General features: G+C 39.3%; 2 protein-coding genes and 1 long non-coding RNA gene across 3 annotated transcripts; 1 reads left to right on the top strand and 2 right to left on the bottom strand.

Annotated features, from left to right (window-relative positions):
* Positions 400-4,187, top strand: LOC18787565. The gene is made up of 4 exons (XM_007219155.2): positions 400-1,178; positions 2,064-2,321; positions 2,422-2,513; positions 3,161-4,187. The coding sequence occupies exons 1-4, from the start codon at positions 468-470 to the stop codon at positions 3,885-3,887; spliced, it is 1,788 nt and encodes a 595-aa protein (XP_007219217.1). The 5' UTR covers positions 400-467; the 3' UTR covers positions 3,888-4,187.
* LOC18785766 lies at positions 4,232-8,092 on the bottom strand. Its single transcript, XM_020558067.1, has 7 exons — positions 8,057-8,092; positions 7,279-7,467; positions 7,041-7,110; positions 6,775-6,887; positions 5,882-6,596; positions 5,565-5,675; positions 4,232-4,785 (listed from the first exon to the last, which is right to left on the bottom strand). Exons 2-7 carry the CDS (start codon positions 7,421-7,423, stop codon positions 4,593-4,595), a joined length of 1,347 nt encoding a protein of 448 aa, XP_020413656.1. The 5' UTR covers positions 7,424-7,467; positions 8,057-8,092; the 3' UTR covers positions 4,232-4,592.
* On the bottom strand, positions 11,309-13,281 carry LOC109947643. Its single transcript, XR_002270417.1, has 2 exons — positions 12,957-13,281; positions 11,309-11,907 (listed from the first exon to the last, which is right to left on the bottom strand). It is a non-coding gene; the product is annotated as an uncharacterized LOC109947643 (long non-coding RNA).

The following is a 13,281-nucleotide window of genomic DNA, read 5'->3' as shown; positions in this document are numbered from 1 at the left end:
GTAAAGCAGTAGAGTGCGTGCTCTCATCTCCCGTGACAACGAGTACGAGACACCTAAAACAATCTCAATTTTCAAATATATTAGTTATGCGGGATAAACCTAAAAAGCTGCGTGCGAGAGTACAAATCTCAAGCAAAGTAGACATCCGTTTGACACGTGTCAGAAATGTTGCAGAAAACGAAGAAAAAGCAGCCTCCGCACTGGCTTCATTGAGATTCGACAGACAGAGAGCGACTTGTCGAATACTCTACTTTGTAGTCTAGTATCAACCTATGATCAGACTATGAAGCATATCTATCAGCCTGTCACTGTCAGGTCTGTGATGCACAACACCAGTCATAGTGCAGGTGCAGCTGAGACTCTGGACTCTGGACTCGGCAAGGCTGAACTTGAAGGAGAGCAGGAGGCCAGCTACGTACTAGTTCTATTCTACTGAAACACTGATCCATCAAAGTGGCAGAGGAGCAATGGCATCCCTAACGCCTGGCTTGCTATCGAAGCTCCTGGACAATGTGGGCAACAAGGACGTTAAGGTGACCGGAGAGCACCGGTCGGCGGTGCTGCAAGTCATCGAGATCGTGCCCTGGCCGGGAGACGAAGACAATGCCTGGAACTGGAAGAGTAGACCCAGAGGCTTCTTCTTGAAGTTGTCTGACTCACTGCATTCGGCCTACGTGTCCATCACAGACAACGACGACGACGACCTGGATTTAATATACAGCGACAAGATTCAGCTGGGGCAGTTGGTGTACGTGACTCAGCTGGATTCGGCCTCCCCTGTGCCGGTCCTTCGCGGGTTGAAGCCCATCCCCAAGAGCAAGAGGGCTCTCTCGCCCTCACCCCCTCTGTGCCTTGGCAATCCCAATCCCATTCATTTGATCTCCACCGCGAGACCACCTGTTGCAGCGACTTGTACAAAAACAAAACCCTCTAATGCTAACAGGAAAGAGGGCAATAACAAGGCCAAGCCAAAGCCCAAGTCCAAGTCCACACTCAGTCCACAGACCACTGATAATGAAAGGGCAAGCAGCAATAGGTTGGCGGTGGTGGACTCAACAAGGAGGCTGAGTTTGGATTCAGCCAGGAAGGCTTGGGATGCACGGACTACTACTTCTACGTCGCATTTCAAATCTCAGTCTAAGCAGCTTTCTTCCATTCCTTCACTACTTTCTCCCGCTGTTTGTTCTCTCTCTCTCTATCTATCTATATATATATATATAGTATATACTATATGAGTGCTTCCCTTCATTGCTGACACATCATTTGGCGCTAAAATTCTCTTACTCTGTCTCAGTACACTTTGTATTTATGAATGCCTTCTATGGCTTGCTTTCAAATTTCAATGTGTGCCTCCTTTTGTGGCTAAACCAAGTTTTTTTTTCTTCTTTTAATTTCCTTTCTTTGCCTTGCTCTGCACTAGTTATGTTCAACCTGTATCCGATGTAAAATTATATTAATTATATCACCTAAGCCCATCTTTACTCATTTTAGATTCAACCACCATCCCTTCTCTTGAGAAATACTGCTTCTCCTCTGCACCCTGCTTTCGAACCACCGTTCTTGGAGTTTGATTACTTAATGTGGCTGTCTCCACATTTGCACCAAAATATTCATGTTAATCGGTAAAAAGATGAAAATTTCAACAGAAGGAAAGCACAAATATGAATCTTAAGACTTCGAGGTCGAATTCCTTTTGTATGTTAATGCATATGCCAGGGATAAATGGGATGTGAACCCCTGGCATATGCTGTTAGACCCTGAACTATATGCTAATTTCTACCTGAACTTGAAAGATCTATGCTATCTTTGGATTGGTGATTTAAAAGAACCCCTTCAATTTGAATTTGTAGTGTACTAAATTGTCTTATGCAACTTTACAAGTATCAATTTTCTCTTTAATTGATGAAATGCATAACTGAATTTAATTATTTGAAGTATAACGAATTTTAAATGCTTATGAAATTTTATTTTTAGTCACTTTCTAGATCACTTCAATAAATAGTTTTCTTCTTGTTTTCCTCTTTTTCTCATTTCATGAAGCTGAGGACCAGATGTTGTTGCAGGTGGTTTCTGATAAGAAGCTTTTTACTAAGAACGATTCACATCTTAAGTATCCAAGTATGAGCGTTTCACCACTGAAAAATAAAAATGAGACCATTTCGCCAAAACCAACGAATAAGTCTTCCAAGAAAGAATTGAAGTCCTTGCCTGAGGGAGCTCTTTCGAACCATCTTATTAGGGTGCCCCTAAGTTTCAAAACTTGGTCCGATCAAAAAATTCCTTGGAATGCTCTCCCATCTATCATTAGTGATCTTGGAAAGGTTTGCATTCAATTCCAAGTTCATATCGTTTTAGGCTTCTGTTATAATGTGATGCTGTGTTTTCATTTATTTCTGTGCTTATTATTCTTAACCATTTCAGGGAGCTATTTGTCATAGGAACGTTGCATTTTCTGGTGCTGTACGTGCATTAGAAGAAGCATCAGCTGCTGAGGGTGTCATTCATTGCATGTGGTATGCATTTTATGTTCTACAGACCTATGCTTGCTGTGGTTAAAAAAAATTATAGTTGCTGCATATATTAATGTTAGAAGTGCTAATCAACACAGTGCTTTTACTCTTATGTGGATTTAGTATGGGAGTAAATGGTATTGCAAATTGTTTTCTTCATATGATTTGAACATCAGAATAGAATTATAGATATGCAGGATGGGAACCGTTCATGTTCATAGACCTTATTCTGGATCAGTGAAATGCATAATTAAGAAAAAACAGATATTTGAAAATACTAAGTGCTATGGTGACTGTTTGGGTTGGGGTAAACCTGTGCTGTTGTAGAATGTAGGCAGTATGGAGTAGGACAGTTGTGATGCTACAGTGGGTTGCACACAAGATTCCACTTGTGTATGCAGCTGCTGAGGCTTCCACTGCGGTGCAATTTCATCTTACAGCAAAAACTTGAGCTTAGTTTCAATTTATTTATTTTCACTCAGTATGTCCAAGTTAGCAACTGTTTAATGACAAAATATATTGGCATGAAACAGGAAAACTTCTAAATGTTTGATTGGGTTTTCTTAGCCTGCTCTAAATTAATTCGAGCAACAGTATTTATTCCCTTACTCTTGCATGTGAAGAAATGATGATTAAGTTTCCTTTTCCAGCGTGTTTGCAGAACTCAGCGAGTCCTCCCACAAAGTTTCTGCAGGACCAATGGTTGATAAATTTTTGGAGCTCCATCAGAATATGGTGAGAGCAGCAGAGGTTGTAGACTCCTTGCTCAACACAGGCCACCCAGATGTGAAATCAAGCAGTTCTGGTGGCCTACAGGGTTGGGTGTCACATGCGTGTAAAAGTTCCACTGGTAAGAATGCCACTTCATGGGTGGAAGCTGCGTTAGGAGCAAATCTTTCCAAATTCAGTTTGTTCAGAGCACAAGGCAACGGTGGAATTCCAAATTGTGAGAAATATCATTACATTGTCATAGAGAATACTCCAGTGGAATTTAACTCGGAAAATTGCCCACCCCAAAATAAACAAAATCCTCCACGACGTATTCCAGTTGTGAAGAAAATGAGCACTGGGATGGAAGATTGCCCCAAGGAAAGGAGATTAAAAGAGACAGCAAGTTTAATAGAAAAACTACTCTTAGTTTCTTGTCAATGGTTCTTAAAGTACTTGGAGGATTCCTTAAATGTGGGGTTCAGATTGAACAAAGAGGAAGGAAGCTCTGAGATTGCATGTTTGCTGGGGCAGCTTAAAAAGGTGGATCTATGGTTGGATGACTTAGTCAAGGGTGGGATTCCAGTAGATAAGAGAATAACCGACTTCAGGAAGAAGTTATATCAGTTTGTACTGGAACATGTTGAATCCGTTGTCTCAAGTAACTAGATAGATATGTGCCCCTAGGATGAACAGAAATGTCACTTCCAAATACATTCTTTATTACCGCTACTCATTCAAGTTCAGGTAGAAATTAGTATATAGTTCATGGTGTAACAGCATATGCCAGGGGTTCACATCCCTCCCAGGATACAATGTGTTTCTCTGTTTTATATTGACAATCTCATTCTTAACTTCAACAAGTTCAGGGATGCAGAAAGTCAGAAAAATAGAACTCCAATGGGGACTCCTTTTGTTGTTCAAGTGCATGATTGAACTCTGTCTAGTACTCTCGTCAAATTATGTTAGATTTTTGTTAGATTACTGTTCTGTTCAATTGATTGCAGGCTTTCACAATATGGCTTGCTCTGGAGTCTGTATTACGGGTGAAACATAATCTTGTTAGGTTTCTTATCATATTAGAGGCTCTCTCTCTCTCTCTCTCAACGCACTTCTGGACCAGCCTTGTGATGGTGAACAGGAAACAATATTATCCTGGATTGTTCCTTTAACCTGGAAGAATGTTAAACAAAGTTGGAATGGGAATAATGTAAGTAATATTTTCCTATTGCCTTTATCAGCCAGTGCAAATGTGCTATGGTATTTCAATTTACATAAGAGAAAAAAAAAAAAAAAGTAAAAGAAGAAAAGAAAAGAAAGAAAAGCCCCTTCCTTTCATCCTGGCTACGGAACAGTATGTTTGAAAACAAGTGATCAGTCCGTACTGTGCATATTGAGCTGGTCAAGAAAATAGGCGGCAGACGATTGTTCAGAAGTTGAAGTCGTTGATCCCATTTGAGGTATCTTGTCCACAGAAGCTGCAGCAGTCTTGTTTAGAGCTTTCTTTCCTCTGCACGATTTCATGTGTGAGTGCAATTTCTCTGGCTTAAACTGTTTCCTGCACTGCCTGCATTAAGTCATTCAAATTTTAGCCAATTTGATCGGTTTTGCAGTTCCAGCTTTATGAATGCAATGCTAACAGTCATTGTTTTTTTTTCTTTATCTTTGCGAGTTTGATATGGTCACGCATGTTGCTTATACTTTATAAATTTGTACATTTGACTTGAGGACTGCTCAGCGGAACCTGTATATAGTTATACAACAGGAAAAAAAAGAGAGAAAAAGGTGTCCTTTATAATAAGCCAATTAGACTGAACTGAACTGAATCTTGCGAGACCTGAGAAATTCTGGGTGGGTTAGAAGCAAAACTCTAATTGATAAGGGTCACATTTTGCACCGAGCCGGTCCACCATTACTTAGGATTAATTATTGAGCCATGATCTCTCTCTCTCTCTCTCTCTCTCTCTCTCTCTCATACACACAACACATTACACTTTAGTTGATCATGAAAATGTCAAGGGGTTTAGTACACAAACGATTGTCATTTCGTTGCGTATCTGGTGAGGTGTGGTTGTAAGACCTAGCCAGATTTAATATCTGGTACTAAATTCAGTTTGGTCTAGCAATCCGTCCAGCCCGTCCAATTTATAACCACGGGCGACATGCCTATAATTGGATGGTCATTAGTCAAAGAACGCAATACCCTTTGGTTATGATATCAACCTACCTACGGAAATAGCAATAGGCACATCTCTCTCTCTCTCTCTCTCTCTCTCTCTCTCTCTTAAATAAAAGTAACAAAAAGTGAGTAAAGAAGAAGAGGGAAAAGTTACCATAGTCACTTACGAGCAATGCGGCCCACCGACGGGCCTGTAAGCTGCGGAAGCCAATTTTTGGCCACTAAACTCGGGCTCCTTTTGCTGCTTGTTTGAACCCTTTTCTCCATCGTAGCTTTTCCTGCAGCATCAAATCCAAACACAAGCAAGCCTTAGCCAATACATACATACATGCATATGTATTAATAATCTTCAGTCATCATTATCAAATATATTATAATGTAGAAAGAACCCTATATATACTTACCCTTTGTGTTGTGCATGTATTGATTAATTTTGAAATGATTCTTCTTTTATCAAGAATTTAATTGACATACACGTACGCACCTAGTAGCAGTACCAGTATGCTTTTGGGGTTGCTGCGGCTGCCCCTGCGAATTCCAACAAGTCCCAAAAACTCCAGCAGACCCACTCCTCCTCTTGTGATCTGCTTTACAAATAGGATCAGCCTTGATAATGTCTTGGCTGCTCCATCTGGTAGACTTGTCGGAAGAAGTTGTTTTATTGGCCCGATTCAACATGACTAATACGGCGTCATTTGTGTCGACAGCACCACAAGTGATCAAATTGCGGAACATGCCTTTTGAATTGCTCTTACTACCATGCGCGGCAGGTGATTGATGAGACGATGAATGCCAAGAAGAGGGAGAAGAAGAAAAAGAAGATGGAGCCATTTCTTTGTCCTTGTACTTGTTCTTCTTCTTCTTCAATAAAAACTTGGAATATAAAGAAGAGTTTTCTGACTCGTTGCTCTGTTGATAGTTGGAGTTGGGGTTGAGTGTGTCAGCTGAGTGGTTCTCATCTGCTTGGGGTTTCATTGCATCAAATTCATTGGCCAAAGTAGACCTCTTTGAGCCCACATGAGGTGATTCGTCGCTGATTTCAGAGGATACTTTTGTTTGGATATCTATATCATTCTTGGAATGTTTGTGTAAATGAAAGGCCTCTTGTTTAGAAAGAGTAGGTAGCTGAACCTCATCCTTAACGGGCTGCTCTGTGAACAAGCAACTTCCCTTTTCGGCATATGATTTCGGAGGACTATCTGTTACAGTCAGTGGTCATCATAAGTTGACCAAAAACGATTCCAAATATGAATATATACGAAATTAATGGAAATTAACAATTTAACCTTATATACAGGGTCGATATAAATGGTTTTGATAATAAATGGAAATCAATCAAATTGATTACATTCAATATTTGTGTGTAAACAGTTATACCAAAAGCGGAATAGATGATCTCGGATCCCTTGAGGACATATTCATTGTCAGAGATTGGTGTGATGAGGTCGTCGTCCAGCAAGTCTTGCCAAACATAACCCGTCTTGTACCTCCTGCCATTCCATATTCACTTATTTAATGGCTTACCATGAAAATGAAAATGAAATCATTATAACTAACTAGCTCATGGCGGTCTCATCAAAATGGTATATATTTCTCTTTTTCAAGGTTGGAAAATGTCCCAAGTTCGATGAAGCGATATATACCTCTTGTAAGACCAAGCGAAGGCCTCTGGCATGTCCTTTCCTCGTAAATCCGAAAGCCACCTCTTAACGTCTTTTTAATCATAATTAGAGACAAACAACAACAATACTAACCATCATCATGAATTGATTGAGTAATTCATTAATCAACAGGCACACATCATCTCAATATTACAAAGTACAGTATCAAATACTTGAACAAAGGAAGAGGCATATATATACGATAGATATTGATTGCTACCTCGCAGATAGACGCCGTTGCGGGTAAGATGGTGGACTCGAATGAGATGGGGATGATCTACACGACCCATTCGATGACTGAGGAAGTAGATAATTTGAAGTCGCCTCACTTCACCTCCTAATGCAAATGCACCTTTCACTTCCATTGAAGATTTCACTCTTGTTTTCTTTTCTTCTACTACTATTTGTGCTGCCAAAAGCAACAACATTAATTATTAATATGCCAACAAACATACATACATAGTACATACATATACATACATATATATACACATCAACAAGTGAAGAAATAGAACAAGACACTTCTCTTCTTTTCAAAAAATAAAAAAATAAAAAAAATTAATAAAGCTATTACTAGCTATAGTTGTCTCAGGAAACCCCAAGGAGATCTTTGTCTCTCGGCCGGCCTGCGCTACAAAAAGACGAAAAAGACAACAAGTTTGCTTTCATGTACTTGTTCGATCCCTATAGTAATATTAATATTCAAATTTCAATTTTAATATGCAGGCCTAGCATGCATGTTGCTACACAACTATATATATAAAAACAATTTATCTGGAAAATTAAAGCTACACTTTCTCGCGGAAACGAAAAAGAATCATCGGTAGGTACCAGTTTTTTGTTTTTTTTTGGTCAAAAAGATTACCCAGTTTTTGCTTCTCCCTATTTGGTGCTGTTTTCTTTCCTCTTTGTGTCTCTGGTACGTACGTGTGGAGAGAGAGAGAGAAAAAAAGAGAGAGAGACGCACAAAATTGGTATTGAGCTTAGTATTACTATACCTGTTTGCAGGATATGTGGAAGATAACCAGAAGATTTGGTCGCACGCAGCTAGCTAGCTACACGTGCCCGATCGAGCTTTATCAGATTTCCCCGCGATTTAATAAACATAATTGTTACCCAGCTTTTGACCAGAAAAATCCATCAACTTCTTTCCCTTTATGAGGTTAATGATCATTACCTATGATAATCCAATCAGTGTGATTTATTCCTTTTTATGGTAACTACTATTTTGAAATTTTCCCTTCTTTGGTAAAATATAAAAGTATTGATATATACCCTACTTTGTCACGTTTAATGATGATGTCAAAGACTCCTAAATGGTGAAGATTCTGTTATCTGACATGATAAGACTTTAATGACATTGACATCTACAAACCATTTGGTACGGGTCCGGGTGGTGAGCTATGTTTCTAAACCATGATGTATACGGATATACAAGTAGGGGTCTTTTAACATAGACCCATTCCATGTCAAAAATGTTGAAAAAACCCTAAAGAAACAAGAAACCAAACCCATCCCCTTCTGGCATCCGCGTTGTCACACCTCCACCAATCTAGCCAACTCCGATATGCTCCTAAGACTCCCTTTGCCATATTTGCTATGGATGTCTTGCTCAAAAGTAATTAGGGTTTAAACTAATATGTTTATTCTTCTCTTAATAAATGACATATATATACTACATACAGAGTGCGTATAAATGAGAAATATATATAAAATCTCATAATTCTACTCAAATTAGAGAATTACAATAAAATATAAATTCTCCTAATAGTAAAGTTGACTTTGACTCATGCCAATACTCCTCCTCAAGTTGGTGCATAGATATCGGTAATGCCCAACTTGTCAAATGAGTCTTCAAATCGGCGTTTTGACATGGTATGGGTCAACATATCTGCAAGCTGCTCCGAATAAGGCACAAAATGTATAGAAATTAACTTATGCTTCAGCTTCTTCTCAATGAAATGCTTATCCACTTCTACACTCTTAGTTCGATCATGTTGCACTGGATTGTTAGCAATTCAAATGCAAACTGACTATCACAATGGGGCTGTGTAGTAGCATCTGGTCTAAACACAATTGTAGCAAGTAACCAGACTCTGCAGTTGCAAAGGACCGAGATACAACATTTTGCTTCATGCTACGACACGTAACTAGGTTACCATCAACAAAAGTGAAGTAACATGATGTAGAAAGTCTATGTGTAATATTCCCTGCATAATGTGCGTTAGTATAACCTTCTAGATCCAAGTGACCATTTTTCTTAAATAATAAACCTTGCCCACGAGCAAATTTTAAGTAACTCAGAATACGCATCACAATAGCCATATGATCCTTGTTGAGGCCCAAAAAATTCCAAGGCTGGGCCTAAATATATTTATAGCCCAGTACAACACCTAACTTGAAAAGAAACCCAACTTGGTACACAAGGGTTCGTCATATGCACTTGCACATGTGTAACACCAAGCAAATAAGCAACGCACCACACTACAAGCTTAAATGGGCCCGCGCCACGCAAATGCTCGGGGCTTGCTGAGTGGGTTGTGGTATGGATGGTAACGAGCATTCATGAGGCCTATTGATGAGTCAAAAAATGGAAGTTTTGGGCTGCTTGGGAGCCCCAAAACTCGAGCCCAAATATGTAGGTAAGCATAAAGGAGAGAAAAATGGAGCCCACTACTTTAGAGAATTGACTAACCATCATTTTGTGAAGTTGGCCCATTCCATATTAGACAAACCCATTACCTTAGCAAGGCCCAATGACCAAGAAAAATATCTAAAAGTCGCCAACACATGACTGGAGACAAAACCATGACAAAAAGCCAAGGAATGACTCACATATGCAGGCTGTTGGAAGGCTCTAGCATGTGACCAAAGGCAAACCTCAAGACAAACCATTCGAAAGACCAAAGGGTATTAGTGCGCGCAAGTTACTAGGAGAAAAGACATCCTTCATACCAATGCTGATATCTATTTTCTTCCTTTACCAGCTCTTGCCATGAAATAGGGGAGGAAAGAAGGAGAAGTGATAACCATAAATGGGAGGTTACCACTGGAACGGCTGCTCGAAGACTTTTGAGCTCCCCAAAATCTTGTCTGTGTGTGTTTGGACAGAGGGGGATTTCACAAATTAGGATGAATCAAAGGAAAGGAAGAGAAATGAAAGGGAAGACTTGGCAAAATTGGAGAGAACCCATTAGGGTTTCTTGGTAAGAAAGAGTTTCCAGCGGTTATAAAAAGGGGGTATCATTTACCTATTATCTCAACACACATTCAGAGAGAGCAAGCATCACCTTTCATCCTTAGAACCCTTCAATTTCAAGCCCTATTCCTCCATCTCTTCCCATCTTCCCTTCTGGCAAGCCATTCCAGCGCCTGACGAAGCTTTCGTCAAGCTACCGGAAAATTACCCACGGCACCCATTCTTCCACCCTAATCTCTGTCTCTCTCTCTCCTTAGCAAATTCTCACGAAATCGTTTGCTTTAAACCTCTGTTTCTCGTAAAAAAATCTGGTATATCTCTCTCTCTCTCTCTCTCTCATGCTAAACTCATGAATGCTTAGCTACCATGCCACAATCTTCTCAAGTTAAGCCAAGTATTTATTTGTAAGCAAATGTTGGTTTGATTGGTGAAGAAGACCAAAATGCTTCATAAGGCTCAGCTACCCTTTCAAAACACTCTTGGGGTCTGATTCTTGAACTCAGACCTAGGGGCAATTTCACACATTTGGCTATTTACAGGAGTCCAGGCCCATCAGTGGCTGCTGGAACGAAAAATCCCTACATAAATTGGCGACTCTGCTGGGGATCAGGTCGCTATCTTCACCAATACCTCCAAAAAAAGAAGACCATAAGCAATAAATCAGAGAAAATAAAGAGATAAGAATATTTCCTTCTTTTTTTTTCTTTTGTTGGCTATCTACTTTGCATAACAAACACAATATGGATTACTGACATGCGCCCTTTGTTTGTGTCTTAGATCTCCATTCTCAGGCAAAATAAGATCTTGTAAGAGGGCTGGGGGCTTTGGCAAATCCATCATTCATGCCATTGAGCAAACTACACATCTAAACCCCAAAATACTTGGGGGCTTCGTGCCAAGAAATTTTTTTTCAAAAAGAAAAAGAAAGAGCCAAACACAGGCCAAACATCTGATAAAGAGAATTGAACTTCTTTTTCAATTTTTTGCCTAAGATATTCCTAGAAGATAAAACAAGCTCTATATTCATGTTGCCGGAAGAGTGAACCCTCATGCCAAGCTATATCTTGATTCAACTCAACCATTAGATTATCCACATCCTCATAGTAAGTCCAAGCTAATCATGCCAAGCCAAATCACGTTCTTCCAGCACCTATTCCACATTAAGTAAAGCACTGCCAGCATCTGCTCCACAAGAAAAGAATTTCTAGCACTTGCCATATTTCAAACATTCTTCCAACACATGCCTGATTTCAAACATCCTGCTAGTGTATGTGCTTCATAACTTTCAGAACTCAATCCATCTTTACAACAATTAAACAAACTCATTGCATCTCTAAAAGAACACTTGAAGTGACCTCAACGACTAGCTTGTTCTTCTCATGCTTTGGACTCTTTCAATCAAGTCTGAAAAAAGATACAGACGTTGGCGAGGTACTCGTGAAAAAAAGAGGTGCCGAAGGCATATTTTCCTACATTCATCCATTCTCCACCTGACTATTGCCTCCTCATGCAATCCCTCATACCTTTGAAATCTATTATTTCCCTTATAAATCATAACTTCCTCACCACCATCATTATTCTCAAAGATGCTCGTTTTATGAAGATGAATGCTTCAACATTTGCATGCTCTCATCTTCTTTAAATAAATTCCTGCAAAGTAGAAGAGGATGCATAAGCAGCAAGCAAGCTCATCAATCAAGCATTTGACAAATTCACACGGCGTAATACCAATCTACATGCCAAGCAATTACATTTCATTCAAGTATTCCAAGCAATTCGGGGATTTCAAGCAAATTGAAGAACTCATGCTCTTGCGATAATACCATACAACATCATGCTCTCATAACAATTTTGCTTAAGATCATGCTCTAGCAATGCCCAGATCAGCACTTAATGCCAAGAGAAATGACATGCTAAATTTTCAAACAAAAGCAACATACCAAGTGAAACTCATACACAAGCTTTTCAACCATTCTAGCTGAAACATCTAACCTTTAGAAAATCACTAGAAATCAAGCTTACAACCAACAAACCCCAAACTTTCCATATTAGAACTAGACATATCAAGCTTTATTTTTCCAAAATTTAGTTGCATTTAGAACTAGGGAAGCATGTAAAACAGATTCCTGAAACATGCTATGCAGTAGAAACTGCCCAATTCTAGCAGCTTAGCCCTTTGAAATTGCACCAAAAATTCATTTTTTTCTTCAAATGGCAAAAGACTAGTTCCAACACAACCATGGAGAAGTCTATTTTCATGCATCAAAATCTCAAACTCAGATTCCAAGAGAAACATTTCGAAAGTACAAAGAACAGCCCAGAAGCTATTGTGAGACATTTCCACAAACACTTGGCATGCATTACCCAAGTAAGCTTGTATGAGTCTTGTTTATCACCAAGCTAGAATCCTAAATCGAAAGCTCAACCTCAAAGTTCAGTACCTAACTCACCAGTTTTGAGAAGTGCAATGGAATTCAAGCTTCAAGCATAGAAAACAAGCATGCAACAAAAGCATCAACATTAACTCATGAACATGCTTCAGAAAAATGAAGGCAGATAGCAGTACAATGGGTGGATGATCCTCAATTTTGGAAATGTTATAAACAACATAATTTCAAGCAAATTTTGTGAGGCAAGGGCAATCATCAAAGAATCAGAAGTTAAAGACACATGAAGGAGCAGAATCTGCAGAAACTCACCAGCCATGGATGAACACAGAGGTTTCAGACCAGCTTTGAGGCATCAGAAAAATTCAAAGAATTCTACAAATTTTGCAGGCTATAGTACTCAAGCAGATGAACAACTTTTATCAAGGAAGTTTTCTTATCCGAGCTTCCAAAATATAACTTATGTACTGATACACAGTACCCACGTGTTTGAATCTTGAAGAGAGAAGAAAGAGTTGAATGAGGGTCATGCTATAGATACAATGCAAATTCAGTCCACAACCACACCAATGCCAAAACCCAAAACATTCAAGCACATCCACCATGCTAAATATCCCAAAAACTATATTAAACCATA

Source organism: Prunus persica, chromosome G2 (assembly GCF_000346465.2).
Source record: "Prunus persica cultivar Lovell chromosome G2, Prunus_persica_NCBIv2, whole genome shotgun sequence".
In the NCBI taxonomy this organism is placed as follows: Eukaryota; Viridiplantae; Streptophyta; class Magnoliopsida; order Rosales; family Rosaceae; genus Prunus; species Prunus persica.
Note: the sequence above shows the minus strand (reverse complement) of the source record. Positions and strands in the feature narration are given on the sequence as shown.

Bases quoted from the DNA above. Each gene is read 5' to 3' on its own strand.
- LOC18787565 (XM_007219155.2), top strand. From the start codon at position 468: ATGGCATCCCTAACGCCTGGCTTGCTATCGAAGCTCCTGGACAATGTG. The intron at 2,322-2,421 runs GTTTGCATTCAA...TAACCATTTCAG, and splicing joins TCATTAGTGATCTTGGAAAG to GGAGCTATTTGTCATAGGAA. The intron at 2,514-3,160 runs GTATGCATTTTA...TTCCTTTTCCAG, and splicing joins GGTGTCATTCATTGCATGTG to CGTGTTTGCAGAACTCAGCG.
- LOC18785766 (XM_020558067.1), bottom strand. From the start codon at position 7,423: ATGGAAGTGAAAGGTGCATTTGCATTAGGAGGTGAAGTGAGGCGACTT. The intron at 7,111-7,278 runs GTAGCAATCAAT...ATGATTAAAAAG, and splicing joins CAACGGCGTCTATCTGCGAG to ACGTTAAGAGGTGGCTTTCG. The intron at 4,786-5,564 runs GTAAGTGACTAT...GACTTAATGCAG, and splicing joins GTCGGTGGGCCGCATTGCTC to GCAGTGCAGGAAACAGTTTA.